General features: G+C 50.3%; 1 protein-coding gene across 3 annotated transcripts in view; it reads left to right on the forward strand.

Annotated features, from left to right (window-relative positions):
* The window catches only part of LOC142908125 (uncharacterized), a 49,526-nt gene extending 40,394 nt beyond the window's left edge, over positions 1–9,132 (forward strand). For all 3 annotated transcript variants that reach the window (XM_076058384.1, XM_076058385.1, XM_076058383.1), the window contains 2 exons: positions 1,200–1,606; positions 4,675–9,132. In XM_076058384.1, the coding sequence (XP_075914499.1) occupies positions 1,200–1,606; positions 4,675–4,834 (567 nt within the window). In that variant the 3' untranslated portion in view covers positions 4,835–9,132. The remainder of the gene's footprint in view (positions 1–1,199; positions 1,607–4,674) is intronic.
* Positions 9,133–14,852: the final 5,720 nt, after the last annotated feature.

Consider the following 14,852-nt stretch of genomic DNA (forward strand, 5'->3'; position numbering starts at 1 on the left):
ACCCAGCGACTCACTCAGCCAGCCACTCACTCAGCCACTCACTCAGCCACTCACTCAGCCACTCACTCAGCCACTCACTCAGACACTCACTCACCCACCCACTCACTCACTCAGCCACTCACTCGCTCAGCCACTCACTCACTCAGCCACTCACTCAGCCAGCCACTCACTCACTCAGACACTCACTCAGCCAGCCACTCACTCAGCCACTCACTCACTCAGCCACTCACTCACTCAGCCACTCACTAACTCAGCCACTCACTCACTCAGCCACTCACTCACTCAGCCACTCACTCAGCCACTCACTCAGCCACTCACTCAGCCACTCACTCAGCCACTCACTCACTCAGCCACTCACTCAGCCACTCACTCAGCCACTCACTCACTCAGCCACTCACTCAGCCACTCACTCACTCAGCCACTCACTCAGCCACTCACTCACTCAGCCACTCACTCACTCAGCCTCTCACTCACTCAGCCACTCACTCACTCAGCCACTCACTCAGCCAGCCACTCACTCAGCCACTCACTCACTCAGCCACTCACTCAGCCACTCACTCACTCAGCCACTCACTCAGCCACTCAGCCACTCAGCCACTCACTCAGCCACTCACTCAGCCACTCACTCACTCAGCCACTCACTCAGCCACTCACTCACTCAGCCACTCACTCAGCCACTCACTCACTCAGCCACTCACTCAGCCACTCACTCAGCCACTCACTCACTCAGCCACTCACTCAGCCACTCACTCACTCAGCCACTCACTCACTCATCCACTCACTCACCCAGCCACTCACTCACTCAGCCACTCACTCACCCACCCACTCACTCACCCACTCACTCACTCACCCACTCACTCACCCACTCACTCACTCACTCAACCACTGGCTCACTCACCCACCCACTTACTCACCCACCCACCCACTCACCCACCCACTCACCCACCCACTCACCCACCCACTCACCCGCTCATCCACCCACCCACCCACTCACTCACCCACCCACTCACTCACTCACCCACTCACCCACCCACTCACCCGCTCATCCACCCACCCACCCACTCACCCACCCGCTCACCCACCCACCCACTCACTCACCCACCCACTCACTCACTCACCCACCCCCACCCCCCCACTCCCCCACCCACCCACCCACTCTCCCCCCCACCTCTCCCCCCCCCCCCGCCCCCCCCGCTCAGCTGGTGTCTCTGCTGCCGCCATCTTGGCTGTGTCACGAGGCAGTGGGCGGCCGCCCTCCTCAGCCAGGCCTCCAGCCAGGCCTCCAGCCGGGCCTCCAGCCGGGCCTCCAGCCAGGCCTCCAGCCGGGCCTCCAGCCGGGCCTCCAGCCGGGCCTCCAGCCGGGCCTCCAGCCAGGCCTCCAGCCGGGCCTCCAGCCAGGCCTCCAGCCGGGCCTCCAGCCAGGCCTCCAGCCGGGCCTCCAGCCGGGCCTCCAGCCGGGCCTCCAGCCAGGCCTCCAGCCGGGCCTCCAGCCGGGCCTCCAGCCGGGCCCTCAGCTTGGCCCGCTGTGCCGCTGTGTGGCCACGCTGGCCGGCTCGGTGCATCGCGGTGCCCTGGGCTGTGGCGAGACTCACCGCCACACGGCCAGGTGACCCCCGGGGGGGTCGGGGGTCACGCGGGGAGGTCGGGGGTCAGGGGTCAGGGGTATTCGTGAATGCATCCGTGCGTAGTGGGCCCGGCGGGGTGGATAGGGACGGAGAGACGGAGAGACGCAGACACAGAGACAGAGACACAGAGACACACGCGGGGAGAGAGAGACACGGAGACACGCGGGGAGAGAGAGACACGGAGAGAGAGAGAGAGACACGGAGAGAGAGAGATGGGGAGAGAGACGCGGGGAGAGAGAGAGAGACACGGGGAGAGAGAGACAGAGAGAGAGACACGGAGAGAGACACACAGAGACACGGGGAGAGAGACACACGGGGAGAGAGAGAGACACGGAGACACGCGGGGAGAGAGAGACACGGGGAGAGAGAGATGGAGAGAGAGACACGCGGGGAGAGAGAGACACGGGGAGAGAGAGACACGGGGAGAGAGAGACACGGGGAGAGAGAGACACGGGGAGAGAGAGAGACGGGGAGAGAGAGACACGGGGAGAGAGAGAGACGGGGAGAGAGACACGCGGGGAGAGAGACACGGGGAGAGAGAGAGATGGGGAGAGAGACACACGGGGAGAGAGAGAGACACGGGGAGAGAGAGAGACGGGGAGAGAGACACACGGGGAGAGAGACACGGTGAGAGAGAGACACGGGGAGAGAGAGACACGGGGAGAGAGAGACACGGGGAGAGAGAGAGACGGGGAGAGAGACACGGGGAGAGGGAGACATGGAGAGAGACACACGCGGGGAGAGAGAGAGACACGGTGAGAGAGAGAGACACGGTGAGAGAGAGAGACACGGGGAGAGAGACGCGGGGAGAGAGACACGCGGGGAGAGAAAGACACGGGGAGAGAGAGACACGGGGAGAGAGAGAGACGGGGAGAGAGACACACGGAGAGAGAGACACGGGGACAGAGACACGGGGAGAGAGAGAGACACACGGGGAGAGAGACGGGGAGAGAGACGCGGGGAGAGAGAGAGACGGGGAGAGAGACACGGGGAGAGAGAGACACGGGGAGAGAGAGAGACACGGGGAGAGAGAGACACGGAGAGAGAGACACGGGGAGAGAGACGTGGGGAGAGAGACACGGGGAGAGAGAGAGACGGGGAGAGAGACACGGGGAGAGAGAGACACGGGGAGACAGAGAGACACGGGGAGAGAGAGACACGGGGAGAGAGAGACACGGGGAGAGAGAGACACGGGGAGAGAGAGAGACACGGGGAGAGAGAGACACGGAGAGAGAGACGCGGGGAGAGAGACGCGGGGAGAGAGAGACACGGGGAGAGAGAGAGACACGGGGAGAGAGAGACACGGGGAGAGAGAGAGACACGGGGAGAGAGACACACGGGGAGAGAGACACGGGGAGAGAGACACACGGTGAGAGAGAGACACGGGGAGAGAGAGACACGGGGAGAGAGAGACACGGGGAGAGAGACACGGGGAGAGAGACACACGGGGAGAGAGAGAGACACGGGGAGAGAGACACGGGGGGAGAGAGACACGGGGAGAGAGACACGGGGAGAGAGAAACACGGGGAGAGAGAGACACGGGGAGAGAGAGACACGGGGAGAGAGACACACGGGGAGAGAGACACGGGGGGAGAGAGACACGGGGAGAGAGAGAGATGGGGAGAGAGACACGGGGAGAGAGAGACACGTGGAGAGAGAGACACGGGGAGAGAGACACGGGGAGAGAGACACGGGGAGAGAGAGACACGGGGAGAGAGAGACACGGGGAGAGAGAGACACGGGAGGAGAGAGAGACACGGGAGGAGAGAGACACGGGGGGAGAGAGACACGGGGAGAGAGAGACACGGGGAGAGAGAGACACGGGGAGAGAGAGACACGGGGAGAGAGAGGCACGGGGAGAGAGAGGCACGGGGAGAGAGACGGAGAGAGAGAGACACGGGGAGAGAGAGGCACGGGGAGAGAGAGACACGGGGAGAGAGAGACACGGGGAGAGAGAGACACGGGGAGAGAGAGACACGGGGAGAGAGACGGAGAGAGAGACACGGGGAGAGAGACACGGGGAGAGAGAGACACGGGGAGAGAGAGACACGGGGAGAGAGAGACACGGGGAGAGAGACACGGGGAGAGAGAGACACGGGAGGAGAGAGAGACACGGGAGGAAAGAGAGACACGGGGAGAGAGAGACACGGGGAGAGAGAGACACGGGGAGAGAGAGACACGGGGAGAGAGAGGCACGGGGAGAGAGAGGCACGGGGAGAGAGAGACACGGGGAGAGAGAGACACGGGGAGAGAGAGACACACACGGGGAGAGAGACGGAGAGAGAGAGACACGGGGAGAGAGAGACACGGGGAGAGAGAGACACACACGGGGAGAGAGAGACACGGGGAGAGAGAGACACGGGGAGAGAGAGACACGGGGAGAGACATGGGAGGAGAGAGAGACACGGGAGGAGAGAGACACGGGGAGAGAGAGACACGGGGAGAGAGAGACACGGGGAGAGAGAGGCACGGGGAGAGAGAGGCACGGGGAGAGAGAGACACGGGGAGAGAGAGACACGGGGAGAGAGAGAGACACGGGGAGAGAGACGGAGAGAGAGAGACACGGGGAGAGAGAGACACGGGGAGAGAGAGACATGGGGAGAGAGAGACACGGGGAGAGATAGACACGGGGAGAGATAGACACGGGGAGAGATAGACACGGGGAGAGAGAGAGAGACACAGAGATATAAACAGACCGAGATACACAGACGTGCACACGCAGAGGTCCACACACAGTGTACAGATATGTAATGGCTCCTGATGTGTGTGTAGTACACACAGCAGGAGCACCTCCAATTATCTGACTGTGTTTGTCTTCTCCCCCCTCTCTCCCCCTTCTCTCCCCCCTCTCTCCCCCCTACTCGCTCACTCACCACTCACCACTCACCCACTCACTCACTCACCCACTCACTCACCCACTCACCCACTCACCCACCCACTCACCCACTCACTCACTCACCCACCCACTCACTCACCCACTCACCCACCCACTCACCCACTCACTCACCCACCCACCCACCCACCCACTCACCCACTCACCCACCCACAGGGAGTCTCTCTCCCGTGCTCTGTCTGTGCTCTCCCTGCTGGGAGCTACGGGGATGGCCGCTTCTCTCGCAGCCGACTGCGGCGTTGGGCCAATGGCCACGGGCTCCCAGGCCCCTCTCGGCCCCCACACCGCAGCCTCCACCCCCCTCACTGCCAATTAGTTAATTAATTAACTGATTGATTGGTTGGTCGATCGCTCATCCACTCGCCCGCTCACCCATTCGCTCACTCACCCATTCACTCACCCACTCAGCTATCCACTCGTTTACACACTCACCCACTCACCCACCTACTCACCCACTCACTCACCCACTCGACCACCCACTCGCTCACCCACTCACCCACTCACTCACCCACTCACCCACCCACTCAGCTATCCACTCATTTACACACTCGCTCACCCACTCACCCACCCACTCAGCTATCCACTTATTTACACACTCGCTCACTCACCCACTCACTCACCCAGCCACTCACCCAGCCACTCACCCACTCACTCACCCACTCACCCACCCACTCACCCACCCACTCAGCTATCCACTCATTTACACACTCGCTCACCCACTCACTCAACCAGCCACTCGCCCACTCAGCTACCCACTCATCCACCCATCTACCCGCTCACTCACCAACTCAGCTACTCACTCATTCACCCAACCACTCACTCCACTCTCTTGCGTTGAAAATGTGTTAAAATGTTGTTTTTGGGGCAGGTTTTTACATTAGTACAGTCCAAATGCATTGGTTTAGTCCATATTTTCCCCTCTAACACAATGGTATAGTCCAAATGCATTGGTCCATCCCATGTACCCCACCCTCAGTAACACAATGGTATAGTCCAAATGCATTGGTCCATCCCGTGTACCCCATGCTCAGTAACAATGGTATAGTCCAAATGCATTGGTCCATCCCATGTACCCCACCCTCAGTAACAATGGTATAGTCCAAATGCATTGCTCGATCCCATGTACCCCACGCTCAGTAACGCAATGGTATAGTCCAAATGTATTGGTCCATCCCATGTACCCCACTCTCAGTAACAATGGTATAGTCCAAATGCATTGGTCCATCCCGTGTACCCCACGCTCAGTAACAATGGTATAGTCCAAATACATTGGTCAATCCCATGTACCCCACCCTCAGTAACAATGGTATAGTCCAAATGCATTGGTCCATCCCATGTACCCCACGCTCAGTAACAATGGTATAGTCCAAATGTATTGGTCCATCCCATTTACCCCACTCTCAGTAACAATGGTATAGTCCAAATGCACTGGTCCATCCCGTGTACCCCACGCTCAGTAACACAATGGTATAGTCCAAATGCATTGGTCCATCCCGTGTACCCCACGCTCAGTAACAATGGTATAGTCCAAATACATTGGTCCATCCCATGTACCCCACCCTCAGTAACACAATGGTATAGTCCAAATGCATTGGTCCATCCCATGTACCCCACTCAGTAACAATGGTATAGTCCAAATGCATTGGTCAATCCCGTTTACCCCACTCTCAGTAACAATGGTAAAGTCCAAATGCATTGGTCAATCCCATGTACCCCACTCTCAGTAACACAATGGTATAGTCCAAATGCATTGGTCAATCCCATGTACCCCACGCTCAGTAACACAATGGTATAGTCCAAATGTATTGGTCCATCCCATGTACCCCACTCTCAGTAACAATGGTATAGTCCAAATGCATTGGTCAATCCCGTTTACCCCACTCTCAGTAACAATGGTAAAGTCCAAATGCATTGGTCAATCCCATGTACCCCACTCTCAGTAACACAATGGTATAGTCCAAATGCATTGGTCAATCCCATGTACCCCACCCTCAGTAACACAATGGTATAGTCCAAATGCCTTGGTCAATCCCGTCTACCCCACGCTCAGTAACAATGGTATAGTCCAAATGCATTGGTCCATCCCATGTACCCCACGCTCAGTAACAATGGTATAGTCCAAATGTATTGGTCCATCCCATGTACCCCACTCTCAGTAACAATGGTATAGTCCAAATGCACTGGTCCATCCCGTGTACCCCACGCTCAGTAACACAATGGTATAGTCCAAATGCATTGGTCAATCCCATGTACCCCACGCTCAGTAACAATGGTATAGTCCAAATGTATTGGTCCATCCCGTGTACCCCACGCTCAGTAACACAATGGTATAGTCCAAATACATTGGTCAATCCCATGTACCCCACCCTCAGTAACACAATGGTATAGTCCAAATGCATTGGTCAATCCCATGTACCCCACCCTCAGTAACACAATGGTATAGTCCAAATGCATTGGTCAATCCCGTCTACCCCACGCTCAGTAACACAATGGTATAGTCCAAATGCATTGGTCAATCCCATGTACCCCACCCTCAGTAACAATGGTATAGTCCAAATGCACTGGTCCATCCCGTGTACCCCACGCTCAGTAACACAATGGTATAGTCCAAATGCATTGGTCAATCCCATGTACCCCACGCTCAGTAACAATGGTATAGTCCAAATGTATTGGTCCATCCCGTGTACCCCACGCTCAGTAACACAATGGTATAGTCCAAATACATTGGTCAATCCCATGTACCCCACCCTCAGTAACACAATGGTATAGTCCAAATGCATTGGTCAATCCCATGTACCCCACCCTCAGTAACACAATGGTATAGTCCAAATGCATTGGTCAATCCCGTCTACCCCACGCTCAGTAACACAATGGTATAGTCCAAATGCATTGGTCCATCCCATGTACCCAACTCTCAGTAACAATGGTATAGTCCAAATGCCTTGGTCCATCCCGTGTACCCCACGCTCAGTAACAATGGTATAGTCCAAATGTATTGATCCATCCCGTGTACCCCACTCTCAGTAACAATGGTATAGTCCAAATGCATTGGTCAATCCCATGTACCCCACGCTCAGTAACACAATGGTATAGTCCAAATGTATTGGTCCATCCCGTGTGCCCCACGCTCAGTAACACAATGGTATAGTCCAAATACATTGGTCAATCCCATGTACCCCACCCTCAGTAACACAATGGTATAGTCCAAATGCATTGGTCAATCCCATGTACCCCACTCTCAGTAACAATGGTATAGTCCAAATGCATTGGTCCATCCCGTTTACCCCACGCTCAGTAACACAATGGTATAGTCCAAATACATTTTGGTCAATCCTATGTACCCCACTCTCAGTAACAATGGTATAGTCCTAATGCATTGGTCAATCCCATGTACCCCACGCTCAGTAACACAATGGTATAGTCCAAATGCATTGGTCAATCCCGTGTACCCCACGCTCAGCAACACAATGGTATAGTCCAAATACATTGGTCAATCCCGTGTACCCCACCCTCATTAACACAATGGTATAGTCCTAATGCATTGGTCCATCCCGTGTACCCCACGCTCAGTAACACAATGGTATAGTCCAAATACATTGGTCAATCCCATGTACCCCACCCTCAGTAACACAATGATATAGTCCAAATGCATTGGTTGATCCCATGTACCCCACCCTCAGTAACAATGGTATAGTCCAAATGCATTGGTCAATCCCATGTACCCCACGCTCAGTAACACAATGGTATAGTCCAAATGCATTGGTCAATCCCGTCTACCCCACGCTCAGTAACACAATGGTATAGTCCAAATGCATTGGTCCATCCCATGTACCCAACTCTCAGTAACAATGGTATAGTCCAAATGCCTTGGTCCATCCCGTGTACCCCACGCTCAGTAACACAATGGTATAGTCCAAATGTATTGGTCCATCCCATGTACCCCACTCTCAGTAACAATGGTATAGTCCAAATGCATTGGTCAATCCCATGTACCCCACGCTCAGTAACACAATGGTATAGTCCAAATGTATTGGTCCATCCCGTGTGCCCCACGCTCAGTAACAATGGTATAGTCCAAATACATTGGTCAATCCCATGTACCCCACCCTCAGTAACACAATGGTATAGGCCAAATGCATTGGTCAATCCCGTCTACCCCACCCTCAGTAACAATGGTATAGTCCAAATACATTGGTCAATCCCGTGTACCCCACGCTCAGTAACAATGGTATAGTCCAAATACATTGGTCAATCCCATGTACCCCACCTTCAGTAACACAATGGTATAGTCCAAATGCATTGGTCAATCCCGTCTACCCCACGCTCAGTAACACAATGGTATAGTCCAAATGCATTGGTCAATCCCGTCTACCCCACTCTCAGTAACACAATGGTATAGTCCAAATGTATTGGTCCATCCCATGTACCCCACTCTCAGTAACAATGGTATAGTCCAAATGCATTGGTCCATCCCGTTTACCCCACGCTCAGTAACACAATGGTATAGTCCAAATGCATTGGGCTATCCCTTGTACAATGATATATTCTAAATGTATTGATCTTTTATGTGTTTTCCCCCCCCTCTATTAAAATGGTTAAGTCCAGGTGAATTTCCTTCCAATGTACCCCCCCCCTTTCTCTAATACAATGGTACAGTCCATATTAATTTGTTTATGCTAGATTAGCGGTAAGTACCCGGCTTCGACCGGGACTTGGATCCACCACGCCCGGCCGCCTTTGTCTCCCCAGTGGCGATGTTGGGACCACAGCAGTTTCTCATTTGAGGCTGAGTCGACCTAGGGGAGGCCCAGGAGCGTTGAAGTGATCGTCACCGGTGGTGGTGGCCGTGAGCGGGATTCGAACCCGGGTCGCCGGGTTCGTAGCGCGGCGTAGCGCTAACCACTACACCCACCACTCCCCACACACACACAGATACATACAGACACACACACAGACACACTGCCACACAGACACACACACTGACACACAGACACAGAGACGCACACAGAGACACACAGACGCACACACACACAGACACTGACACACAGAGACACACACTGACACACAGAGACACACACTGACACACACACTGACACACAGACACAGATAAAGACACAGACACACACAGACACACACACACAGACACACGCACACACAGAGACACTTACACAGAAACGCACACAGAGACGCATACAGACACATACACGGACAGACACAGACAGATACAACAACCGCCATTCGCCACTAAGTGGCGGTGACGTCACCACGACGCTTGTGCCAGGCTATGTGCACCCTGAGGCCACGTGAAGTGTCGAACGCCCGCTGGCAGGAGGTCACGGGGCAGACCCAGCATATGCCACGGGTCGACTGACCGAGACGACTGAGATGACTGGCTGATGCACCACCTGTGCCCCCTACTGTGCCAACCTGTTGTGCTTTAGCCACCCGGCGCTCCGCTCGTTGTTCTGAGCGTCGCTCCTCCGCCCTCCGTTGTTGTTGGAGGGCGACTGCCTCCAACTGCCCAGTAGCGTCCTTCACGAGCCTCCTCCACAGAGGCTGATCTTGACACCGCTGGTACCAGTCATCGGCAAGTCCACTCAGCTCCACGTCCTCCTGTACCACATCACTCCATCTCTTCTCTAGCCCGTGCCGCGCCCGTTTAGCCCCCTCGATCCGGCCGAACAAAAGCTGTTTCGGCATGCGGTGGCTGGGCATGCGGGCTACATGACCCAGCCATCGCAGCCTTGCCTGCCGGAGGAGCTCACCGATGGGACCCTGCCCAGATCTTTCAAGGATTTGTGAGCTCACACAATCCAGTCTGGTTAAACCCAGGATGGATCGTAGGCAGGCCAGCCTAAATGTTTCCAACCGGCGAAGATGTTCCATTAGGGGGGTCCACGTTTTGCAAGCGTAGAGAAGGGAGGGAATGACCGTGGTCGAGAAGACCTGAAGCTTAGTGCGGAGCGACAGACCAGGTAGCTTCCACACAGTGTTGAAAAGATATTGCCGCTCGACTGATTCGGAGTGAGACCTCTGCTGTTAAACTGGAGCCGGTCATAAGCACACTGCCCAGGTATGGGAAACTCTCCACTCTCTCCACAACTGCCCCATCACCGATTGGGAGTTGTGGGGGTGGAGTGTCCGATGGTACAAAATACCCAGGCAGGTGTTTAGTTTTGGTGGGGCTGATGGTAAGGCCCCACCTCTTAGTGGCACGCTCCAGATACACAGACACAGCACGCAAACCACTACACTACCGCTCCCCCCACACAGACACACAGACACATTACACACACAGATTACACAGACACAGATTACACACACATTACACACAGCACGCTAACCGCTACACTACAATGCGTTACGCTTCCACACACAGACACACACACACATACACACAGACACAGATTACACACACAGACAGATTACACACACACAGACACAGATTACACAGACACAGAACGCTAACCACTACACTACAATGCGTTATGCCTACACAACAACAACAACCGCCATTCGCCACTAAGTGGCGGTGACATCACCACGACGCTTGTGCCAGGCTATGTGCACCTTGAGGCCACGTGAAGTGTCGAACGCCCGCTGGCAGGAGGTCACGGGGCAGACCCAGCAGGTGCCACGGGTCGACTGACTGAGATCACTGAGATGACTGGCTGATGCACCACCTGTGCCCCCTACTGTGCCAGCCTGCTGTGCTTTAGCCACCCGGCGCTCCGCTCGTTGTTCTGAGCGTCGCTCCTCCGCCCTCCGTTGTTGTTGGAGGGCGACTGCCTCCAACTGCCCAGTAGCATCCTTCACGAGCCTCCTCCACAGAGGCCGATCTTGACACCGCTGGTACCAGTCATCGGCAAGTCCACTCAGCTCCACGTCCTCCTGTACCACATCACTCCATCTCTTCTCTAGCCCGTGCCGCGCCCGTTTAGCCCCCTCGATCCGGCCGAACAAAAGCTGTTTCGGCATGCCTACACACACAGACACACACACACAGACTACACACACACAGCACGCTAACCACTACACTACAATGCGTTACGCCTACACACACACAGACACACACACAGATACAGATTACACACACACACAGCACGCTGATCGCTACACTACAATGCGTTACACTTCCAGACACAGACACATACATACACAGATTACACACATACACACACACAGATTACACACAAACAGATTACACACACACACACAGATTACACACACACACAGATTACACACACACACAGATTACACACACACACAGATTACACACACACAGATTACACACAGATTACACACACACAGATTACACACAGATTACACACACACACAGATTACACACAGATTACACACACACACAGATTACACACACACACAGATTACACACACACACAGATTACACACAGATTACACACACACACAGACACACAGACAGACACGCAAAGATCCCCCGTGTAGCCTTAACAGACTGTAGGGGCAAGTGCTGTTAGCGAGCACCTATGAAGGCCGGAACGGTACACGAGGGGGTGGGTGGCCAGCACCACGCCCGACCGCCTTTGTCTCCCTAGTGGCAATGTTTACACACCGCACCAGGTACTCATTTGAGGCTGAGTCGACCTAGGGGAGGCCCGGGACCGGTTCAGATAATCGTCGCCGGTGTTGGCCGTGAGCGGGAATCGAACCCGGGGTCGCCAGGTTCATAGCGCAGCGTAGCGCTAACCACTACACTATCGCTCCCCTCATTCAAAATGCTAATCAATTGATAAACATTCTTGACGTGCGTTTGTCTGGATTTTTGTTCTGGTTATTCCGTCTCTCACTGTTCAAATAAACCTACCGTTAAAATTATAGACCGATCATTTCTTTGTCAGCGGGCAAACGTACAAAATCAGCGCAGGGGATCAAATACTCGTTTTTCCCTCACTATAGAGGTGGAGATGTAAAGATTTCGTGACTGCAAGGGGAATCACATTCTTGGTTTTTTCGGTAAAGTCACAACCACGTAGAAGGGGAAATGATAAAAATAATAAAAATAACACTTAATAAAATAACACTTTTATTACGTTATATTTTTTATTATGAAACGTAGTAAAATTCAACTTTTATTACGTTATATTTTTTACTATGAAACGTAATAAAATACAACTTTTATTACGTTATATTTTAATTATAAAGCATAATAAAACTTTTATTATGTTATATTTTTATCATAAAACATAACTTTTACCACGTTATATTTTTTATTATAAAACAATCAAATACAACTTTTATTAAGTTTTATTTTTTTTATTATAAATCAATAAAATAAAAATTGCGTTCATACTCTTTGGTTCTATTGGGTAAAGTCACGTAGTAGGTAAAAAAATAAAATAACAAAAATCATCGATTTAAAGCTTTCGTGACTGCAAGGATTCATCTTCTTTGGTTCTTTCGGTAAAGTCACCACCACGTAGAATGAGAATCAAATAATAAATTGATAAAATAAAACAACACAATAAAATTCTCACGACGTTTCGGCCACAACACAAGCGGCCTTCATCAGGTGAAGGGACGAGACTGTCTGGTAGGACAACTTTGCTAAAGTTGAGGCTTAAAGGTCGCGATCTTAGCGTGGCTTTTCACTCCAGCGCTGTCCTACCAGACAGTCTCGTCCCCTTCACCTGATGAAGGGCGCTTGTGTTGTGGCCGAAACGTCGTGAGAATATTATTGTGCTATTTTATTTTATCAATTTATTATTTTATGCTCATTCTACGTGGTGGTGGTGGTGGTGACTTTACCGAAAGAACCATAGAAGATGAATCGCGAAGTTTCGACCACAACACAAGCGGCCCTTGACTTTACCCAACAGAACCAAAGAGTATGGATACTAGCAGTCACGAAAGCTTTAAATCTAGAATTTAAACATATTGTATTACTTTATTATTTCCCATCCACGTGGTGGTGGCTTTACCGAAAGAACCAAGAATACAGACGGAGATTTTAAACTTTCACGACTGCAGGAATCCACAGTCAGCGGTTCTTCATGTAACGTGACAACGTAGTGAGTGGAAACACAATAAAATAAATCACGACGTTTCGACTGCAACACAAACAGCCATCATCAGGCGTGAAAACCACCACGTTAGAAGGGGAACAATAAAATAATAAAAATATAAAACAATAAAATAATAAAAATATAAAACAATAAAATAATAAAAATATAAAACAATAAAATAAATCACGACATTTCGACTGCAACACAAACAGTCATCATCAGGTGTGAAAACCACCACGTTAGAAGGGAAACAATAAAACAATAAAAATATAAAACAATAAAATAATAAAAATATAAATTAATAAAAATATAAAACAATAAAATAATAAAAATATAAAACGATAAAATAATAAAATATTAAACAATAAAATAATAAAGATATAAAACAATAAAATAATAAAAATAGAGAACAATAAAATAATAAAAATATAAAGCAATAAAATAATAAAAATATAAAACAATAAAATAATAAAAATATAAAACAATAAAATAATAAAAATATCAAACAATAAAATAATAAAAATAAAAAACAATAAAATAAATCAAGACGTTTATCGGGTGTGAAAACCACCACGTAGAAGGGAAACAATAAAATAATAAAAATATAAAACAATAAAATAATAAAAATATAAACCAATAAAATAATAAAAATATAAAACAATAAAATAATAAAAATATAAAGCAATAAAATAATAAAAATATAAAACAATAAAATAATAAAAATATAAACCAATAAAATAATAAAACTATAAAATAATAAAAATAAAAACAATAAAATAAATCAAGACGTTTATCGGGTGTGAAAACCACCACGTAGAAGGGAAACAATAAAATAATAAAAATATAAAACAACAAAATAATAAAAATATAAACCAATAAAATAATAAAAATATAAAACAATAAAATATTAAAAATATAAAACAATAAAATAATAAAAATATTAACCAATAAAATAATAAAAATATAAAACAATAAAATAAATCACGACGTTCATCAGGTGCTAAAACCACCACGTTAGAAGGGAAACAATAAAATAATAAAAATATAAAACAATAAAATAATAAAAATATAAAACAATAAAATAATAAAAATATAAAACAATAAAATAATAAACATATAAAACAATAAAATAATAAAAATATAAAACAATAAAATAAATCACGACGTTTCGAATGCAACACAAGTCTACCCCCCCAGAATTAACATACGCGACCACGCCCCTCCGTGATTAACATACGCAACTACGCCCCCGGATGTTACGTCACTCTTCATCCTCCTCCCCCACTCCGCGTG

The sequence above is a fragment of the Petromyzon marinus genome (assembly GCF_048934315.1).
Source record: "Petromyzon marinus isolate PM22_M1 ecotype Great Lakes invasive population chromosome 73 unlocalized genomic scaffold, UKy_Petmar_22M1.pri1.0 chr73_unloc.2, whole genome shotgun sequence".
Lineage (NCBI taxonomy): Eukaryota > Metazoa > Chordata > Hyperoartia > Petromyzontiformes > Petromyzontidae > Petromyzon > Petromyzon marinus.